General features: G+C 41.2%; 1 protein-coding gene across 1 annotated transcript; it reads right to left on the bottom strand.

Annotated features, from left to right (window-relative positions):
• Positions 1-1,093: 1,093 nt before the first annotated feature.
• Positions 1,094-5,860, bottom strand: LOC124872097 (zinc finger protein 703-like). The gene is made up of 2 exons (XM_047371779.1): positions 5,233-5,860; positions 1,094-3,949 (listed from the first exon to the last, which is right to left on the bottom strand). Exons 1-2 carry the CDS (start codon positions 5,473-5,475, stop codon positions 2,432-2,434), a joined length of 1,761 nt encoding a protein of 586 aa, XP_047227735.1. The 5' UTR covers positions 5,476-5,860; the 3' UTR covers positions 1,094-2,431.
• Positions 5,861-8,621: the final 2,761 nt, after the last annotated feature.

Raw genomic sequence — 8,621 nt, 5'->3', positions numbered from 1 at the left:
CAGTCAGTCAGTCGGGCACACTTAAAGTCATCCATCATGCAGTTCGTCAGGGTAAAAATAACAGCTTGAACACATTCGGATCACTGTTAAAGCTTTGTTCAAAAAGTTTACATCTTCTCAGGAGTGATTTCAACTGGTTTCCTTTTAAAAGTATTTAAACTGGTTGAACAAGCATAAATATTTTTCAACAGGTTTATGTACATTTCGTGACATTATATGGATTGGCTTGACAATGCTGTGGCTGTAAATCAAGTTGTGTGTGTTTCGGTGCTTTCACAGCCTTAATAAATCAGAGATAATTACCGTGACCTATTGCCAGAAGAATGAAAATATTCAAACATGCAGAGTTTACTAGGCTGTTATTCCCTAAAGGGATACTTCTGGAATTTCAAAGGAATTTTCTGCTAAACAGTTATAAGCAGATTATTCCTAATCTGCAGTTCTCTTGGCGTCTTTATTTCGCATAAATCCAGATCCGGTCCAAGAGGTTCCAGAATGAAGCGGACCTCCACTTAAGTCTCAAAACTTTGTTAATCCTAAATTTGATAAAACATTATTTAAACTAAGATTTAAGGGGGTGCACCACCAACTATCATCCTGTGTGAAATGCGTACAGAGATCGCAGTATCCAAAGTGTTTTCAGTCAAAGTGACTATTCAATAGAGTTCACTTAAAACACTATAATACTGTAGCTTTTTTGTACTCTGATTGAAAATACTTTAGATGTTTCATTGTCAGTATGTGTTTCACACTGGAAGGTCTTCAGCAGGGATCTGCCTCCTACCTCCATTTCCTGTGTAAATGTAAACATGCTGGAGGTTTAAATATTTATAAAAACGGCTCCCATTAGCTTTAAAAGCCAGTTTGAACTAATCTGAATTTATACTAAATCAGGATGCCAAGAGTATTACTCAATTCAATTTGATTCAAAAATACTTTATTAATCCTGAAGGGAAAATAAATAAAGACCTACCTACTGCAGGTAAAATATTAACTGCTTATATTGTAAGAGAATCAGTTCAAAAGTTCTAAACTATCCATTTAATGCTGTTGGTTCCACTGTATCCAAACCAGAAATGAAAACAACAGAATACACGACTTCAGTGTGATTTATTTACCAAAATATGAGCTTCCATCTCACTGCATCACCCCACAGGGGGTTTCAATATTACAAAAAAATATCACATCTCAGTTTTATTCATTTTGCTGTGGAAAGAAAAAAACAATCAAAAAGCTGAGAATAAGATGTGATTTTAACATTCATTCAATAAAAAGTGTTAAGACACAGTTTTAACACCTGTCCTGGTTTCCAAAATGTCAGCTCACATTAAAAAAGGTAAAAGGAGAATATATAGAAAGTTTTAAAGCCAGGGATCCTGTTGGAAATAAATACACATCAGCAGGAGGAAGCAGGAAGAACCAAAGCAAATCATCACAGACATTGGGCCAGTTAAATGGTTATGCTGTTTCAAGCTCTCATGCATCTCCTGCAGGGAGAAGGCAACTGAGGTCAGAGGCCGCAGCCAACAGCCATCCCTCTCAAAGTAGCTTTTTTCTTTACTTAACCATGACCGTTTGCTGAGAAAATGCTCAATGGTTAAGAGCTTTTATGCACAACCATCAATTTTCAAAATAGCACAGGGCGGTAGATAACCTCAGGGCAGTCAAGTCTCTTGCAATGTGCAAAAACAGAAGGTCTACGTGCCCTCTGAATTTAGGGGGAGCTTTTTAAGAAATCTTGTAAAAAAAAAAACTTTAAACAAAGAGTGAAGATGCTTCTAAGTATAAAACAATGTCTCCATGTTTTTTTTCTGAATTCAGAAGCAGCAAGTTGCCACAATGAATCTTAAAGTAACAGTAAAACATTTTGGGGAATGTAATTGTTAACTTTCTGTCAGAGCAAGGTGTTGTTTTCCTGCCAATTACAAAGCTGCAACCAGTTAGCTTAGCTCAAACAGAAGCAAACAGCTAGCCTGACTATGTAAAGAGGAAACAAATTCACACCTTAGATACAGCTTAGAACTGCCAAACACATGGAATACATTTTTAATCAGAAAGAAATGGGTAAAATAAACAGAAATGAGCCATTTTACAAGTCAAGTTCGATTATATGCTAGCTGGAGCGCCGGTCAGTTGCTTCACAGCTGCTTGCCAAAGTTATGAGAAAATTAAAGGTTCCTGCTATAATGTTGAGTCCTATCACACAACATTTAATGTGAGCTTTAGAAATGGTGGCAGATGAAGCCAGGATGGCTTTGGTAACAACTTTTCCAACTGGTGTGAATAGCTAAGCTAATTGGCCATAGGTTCATTTTTTAAGAGGTGCATGGGACCTGTTTTACACTTCTCACCAAGCTCTCTGCAAGAAAGCAAACATGAATAATTCCCAAAATGTCAAACTATTTAGAGAAACACGTAAGTACATGGTGTTCTATTGGTATCCAAGAGCTGATGCAGATCCAAGTCTCTGACTATAGAGAGTGTAATGAGGATAGTATGGGCCTGTGGTGGGCAGAGAGTGCAGGGAGATGGAGGAAGGCCCAGAGGGGAGATGGACCTTACTGTATGGGTGATAGCGAGCTAAACCCAGGCTGGGGGGAGCCCTGAGCGAAAGAGAGCTGGGAAGAGAGCCTGGGCTGCTTTGGTGTGGGAGGTGTAAGTGGCAGGATGCAGGTCCAGACGAGGAAACGGAGAGCAGCTTACTGTCCATCCCCACAGGCAGAGCCGTGTGGGTGCGAAGGTGAGCCAGGAGTTCATCTGAGGTGGTGAAACGCTTGTCACACGGCCCTCCAGCTGACACCCAGTTGCAGGCATGGGGAAGGGGGTCATTGGAGAGCATAAAGCCATATGTATAAAGAGGATGAGACAGGGAGGGGGACACACTGGATGACAAGGAGCTTTGGTGGAGGGAGTGAAGAGGGTGGGAGGGGTACACCATAGGATAGCTTGATTTTAGTGTGGAGGAAGGGTCATGGATGCAGGAATTGCAGTTGCTACTGCCGAGATGAGACATACCAGGGTAGCTTAGACAGTAAGGGTCCCTGCAAAGGCCCTGCATGAAGGAGGGAGGGGAGGCACCTGTCAGAGGGCTGGAACTCGTGTGTTTTCCTCCCATGCTGAGGCTCGATTTGGACGGGTCCAACCCTGGAATGAACTGGGATGGGTAGCCTGCGTAACCCCCCATGACCGATCCGTGATAGCCCATATTAGAAGAGGGCAGGGGGAAGAGTGGCTGGCTGTTTTTATAAGGAGAAATGGGCGTAATATGTCCAGGTCCGAGGTTAGGCTGGGTGGTCTCGGCTCTTCCACCGTCGTGGTTGGAACCCCCATCAGAGCTGCTGTTGCTGCAGTTTGTGCTTGCCCGAACGTGGCTGGAGTTCGCGTGCTGCGGACTGTCTGAGCTGGCCTTGTTTAAATCACTGTCTTTTTTTGGATTACTATTATTATTACTGGAAGTGCTGGTAGGACTGCTCTGCTCGCGTCCAGGTTCAGCGCTAAGAGTTTGGGACTGTGAAGCTGGCTGTCTACCAGGAGACTGGCTCTGTTTATGATACTGCTGCTGAGCCTGTCCTGGTGGAGTGCTGCTGCCTCTGGAGCCAGGTGAAGAAGTGTGGGATGGGTAGGACTGCTGGCCACTGGTTGAATTCCCATTAGTAGTTAAGCTACTGCTGCTTGGTACCCTGAATCCAGCTTTATCACTGCTGGAGCTGTTGGTAACACCATCCCTGCGACATTCTACACTGCTTTTGTTGTAGGGTTTAAAGCTGGATTTGTCCTCAGGAGTAGGGCGCTCCCCTAGCTTCAGGCTGGAGGCCGATGACCGACTGCTGGGCTCCTTGTCCCCAGTGCTGGAGGAGGAGCCAAGCTTGGAGGAGGATGGAGGGTCCGGTTTACCAATCTGAGAGCAGGTCTGAGCCAGCAAGGCCAGTGGACTCTTCTTAGCATCCAGCTATAAAAAAGCAAAAGATTTGTTGTATTATGAGTAAGACAGCTTTAGTATCATGTAAAACATTGCTTCTTATTGTCGTACATTTCTGAGCAGAATATATCTGCTCTTTCGTTTTTGGTAAAACATAAACTGACATTTGAAGACTTCTCTGCTGACTGAGTAAAGCTGTGATCTGGTCTGGACTTTAGCAAAAACTTACTGGGGCAATCACTCTGGACTCTGAGGTTTTGGGGGCCCCAAGTTATATGTCTTTTTTTATATGAATAAATATATTGCAGGTGCTGAATTGTATAATTTTCCAAAGAAGTACAAACCAAGATCCCTATGAGGTGTTTTGTGAAATGTTCATGTAGATAGCCAATGTGTAACGCTTTGAAAATAATGATGTCACAACAACAGCAGTCTTTTAGCACATGCTGTGTGTTTTTTGTTTTTTTTTTTTTGCCGTTACACGTACAGGCCTGGCACAGGTACAACATTTCAAGACATGATTCCATGTGTATGACAAACGTTTTAGAAAGGACAACAATGATCTTTTTTGGAAAAACTCTGTCTCCATCTGGACACAAGCAAAAAAAAAAAAAAAAAAAAAAAACCCTGAAGTTGATCAAACTAATGTAACTTGTATGTGTAAAATACACTTTTGTGTGTGTAGGGCACCAAAACTGGATGTTGCCCAGGGGCCCACATCCTCTTGAATCCAGCCCTGGCCGTGATGATTATTTTGTTTCAACACTACCCAAGAGACTCCCTCGCCCAAGAAACATTTAATTGAAATGACATAGAAAAGACTTTGCCTTTCATCTAAACAATCTGAAAATGTAGTTGAAAGAGAATAGACGTCGACATAAAGACGTCTGCTGGCGTTCAAATGCAGTTGAAAGGTGGATGGGATTGATCAAAGGGTCTATCTATGCTTGGGCGATATTTGGACAGGGGCTTTGGGCTAAGAATATCCCGTTTACGACGTTTTTTCACCGGACTAAGTAAAGACAAAAAGGTTAAATTGACGTCCAGTGTTTGGAGTGAAAAGTGGATTTGCATCAGATGCAGAACAACAGAAAGCCTAATCTGGTGAGTTTTATTTACTTTCAATATGTATAAACTTCCTTTCATCCTAAAAACCACGGATGCTATTTTAAGTGTTTTACAATAACTCAATTACCAAAAAACTATTTCTCAATTTCCTCCAACTGGGTCATCTTAATTCTCCCATCGCCGCTGCAAAACCACAGGCTGCACTTCAAAGCAACCATCTGTAAATCATAAAAGTCAATAAATACCTCGATGCTCACTGGTGCGGACGTTAGAGGCTGCAAATATTCCGGATGGAGCAAGTGTCCAGTGTGCGCTGTCAACATCTTGATCAGTCGGATAGGAAGCCGCTTCGCCTGCCGAAGAGGGTCCAGAGGGGTCAGCAGTGAGACCGCGGCGCCGGGGCGAGACTTCTTAGACTCGGTGCTCTCGCTAAGTTCGATCCGCTCACTAACTCGATCCGCAGCTAGTCCTGAAGGGGTATATTTCATTGGGGGACAAAGCCAGAGCTTTCGAGAGCGATGCGTAATAGTTCCCCCTAAATGCGATGTTGTGTAAATGTAATCCAAGCAGCCAGGAAGACAGCGGAGGAGTCCCAAAATGTCCCGGAGGACAGAGAAACGACACCCGTTTCCCCGGTGCGCTACTTGGTATAAAGCATCTTCATGTATCCAACTTTAAATACAGATCCTTGAAAGAAACAGAAGTCCAAAAACATGTAGAGAGTCGTTCTATAGAGTCGTGAAAAACTTTAAAATCCAAGATAGGAGAAGAACTAGTCCAGTGCATGCGTTCAGCCCGGACTTCTACGGCTCTCTGGTTGAGACGGGCTCACTTGGAAGCGCAGCAGCCGCTGTCTGTCCGCATCAAGAATGAGCTGGGCGGGGAGACGGCGCGTAAAAGGCGGAGCCAGAACCGCCGTTCGAGGTGACATTCTCACTCATTTGATTGATTTATTTATTATAATAATTTGAAAGAAAGAAAGATGTCTTTTGTATATAAATATAAAGAATTGCCTCTGTACAGGTTTTAGATCAACTAATACATTTTAATAACAGGCAGATATAGCCAGGAAACAGATTTGAATTGCATTTCTTAAGGGAAAACAGCTACCCAAATCAACCTGGCTGATGTGATAAAGTAAGTACCCCCATTGTTTAGATCAAAAATTAACTTGTCATCTGTAGTATTTTTAGTGTCACTGTATTCCTAGAGTTGCATTTCTGCTACTGCTTAATATGTTCCCTGAATTAGCCAGTACCTTTCCTCAGTGTCTTAGCTTCCTGCTCTCCCCAGCTATCTCATTTGCTCATTTACGCATCCGTCTTGCATTCCATTAATCAAGTTCCCCAGCACAAATACCTCTTGGTTGTTTCAGTCTTAGATAGATCATCCTTCTGTTGCCACCAGCCTGTGTCTTTGTGTTTGTCACTTGATGTGTTGTTTTGGATTTTCCCTGAAATCTAGTTTTAGCAAGTTTTTAATTTTCCTCATTTCCAGTAAAAACTGTTTAGTTTAACCTGCCTGCCTTCTGTCTGGATTTTGATCCTTCATGTCAAAGTTGCACAACTGTGATTAACAAATTTTTTAGAAAGCTAAGCTCAGTTTCACTAGCCAGTCCTGTACAAACAAGAAATCCCTTAAACAGAACCTGTGTGCCAACATGAAACAGGCAAAAAAATTTCAAGGACAGTGATGGATGGATGATATAAAAAATGGTAACTGGTAAGGCTAGGCAGGTTTTGTTTTGTTTAGCACGATTCACATGCAGGGTAGTTCAAAGTGCTTTATACAGGAAAAACAAAGGAAAGTGAAAGGCACCAAAAACTAAATTAAATATACATTTAAATATAGTGAGTTACATTAAATTTAATGTTAAAATGCAAATTTAAACAAATAAAACACCAAGAGATGATAGAAATACAACGATAAAGAAAATTTTGGCCTTCACGGATAGTTAATAAAAATACTTTCAGTCCTTATTAAAAAGAGCTATTACTTTCTGCACATTTCAGGTTGTCAGGGAGTTGGTTCCAGAGCTGAAGATCATGGAAACCACATGCTGCCTCACCTTGTTCAGTTGTTGTCCTGAAAACACAGATTGGAGAAGTCCCTGATGACCTGAGGGGTTTTCATGGTTCATACCTGACCAGCAACTCTGTGATGAATTTAGACACTAGACTACTCAGTACCTTATAGACCATCAACAAGAGTTTAAATCCTATTCTATTAAAAACAGGAAGCCACTGCAGTGATTTAAGGAATTATGTAATGTGTTCTACTTTAGTGATGCTGGTCAGGCCTCTGCCAGCAGCATTTTGGATGAGCTCCAGCTCCTTGATTGATGTTTTAGAGAGACCCGTGAAGAAAACACCATTACAATAATCTAACCTACTGAATTTAAAGCATGCACCAGTTTTTTACTGTCCTGTTTTGATAGGAATCCTTTTCTTCTGGCAGCTTTTTAAGGTTGCAGTCAGCTGATTTAATAATACATTTTTTTAGCTCCTAAAATTAATGACAACGCCTAGATTTCTGCTGCCTCTATGGTCTGTAGTTGGTCTAGTTGAGTTCTAATTCCTAACATAAAATTTTTGGGACCAATTTTTGGTTTATAGGCATTTTAGACACACTGCGTCTGTAACGGTAGTGGACTATGGTAAGGTGGTGAGAGAAATATAGAGTTGTTTGTCATCAGCATACATATTGTATGACATTTTGTAGTACTGTATAATCTGTTGTAGTGGTATCATATAGATGTTGAAAAGAAGCAGCCCTAGAATGGAGCCTTGAGGTACCCCATGTGATGATATTTTGAACAACTACATTAAACGCATCACGGAGATCCAGTAAAAACGAAGACAAAGGTTTCTTATGCATCACCATTAAGACAAATGTCATTCAAAACCTTTACAAATCCAGTCTTAGTGTTCTGGTGTGGTCAAACACCTGACTGGAAAGCATTAAATAGCTGGTAAACCTGTTGATTCACTGTATTAGTACTATAATTGCTTATTCTTGGGGTATTCAATGTTGTGCAATCAGGATGTCTATGCTATTTAATATTTAATGAAATAACCATTTGATCTGTTAAGCATTGTCCTGGTAATACCAGCCCAATATGGCAGTGGTTTTAGGACAAAAGATGAAAAAGTGAATCGAGCTCTGGCATTACTAACCAGCAAAACATGCTACACCAGAGGCTGTAGTTTACACAGAAACATCTTATTCTAGGAAATCAGGAAAGCCATATTTGAATGTCAAAGCTGGTGGATCATAATGTTGTGTGTCAATCAAATATCACTTGATAAAACCAACTTACGTCCGATATCTTTTGGAAACAAACCTTTTCATTATATAATGCATATCAAAGGGGAGGGGGAATGCAGATAAGTTTACCAGTACATTGAGTGTGTTCTGATTCAGTACACAACCCTTCTAGTAAACAAAAAAGCTTCTTTGTGAACCTAACTGTGCAGAGAACACAGTGAGCTTTGGAAACAAGTCACATGAGTCATCTCGCAGTGTTTTCATCGAGCAGATCGGGTGCTTGATGGGCAAACACCAATAAAGTTTACAAGACCAGATGCTCATATTTTATTACAAACGGTTACAGTAGTTGTGTTCAAGTTCAGAA

Source organism: Girardinichthys multiradiatus, chromosome 8 (assembly GCF_021462225.1).
Source record: "Girardinichthys multiradiatus isolate DD_20200921_A chromosome 8, DD_fGirMul_XY1, whole genome shotgun sequence".
NCBI classification, from domain to species: Eukaryota; Metazoa; Chordata; class Actinopteri; order Cyprinodontiformes; family Goodeidae; genus Girardinichthys; species Girardinichthys multiradiatus.
The sequence above is the reverse complement of the archived record's forward strand: the minus strand, read 5'-3'. Positions and strand labels throughout refer to the sequence as shown.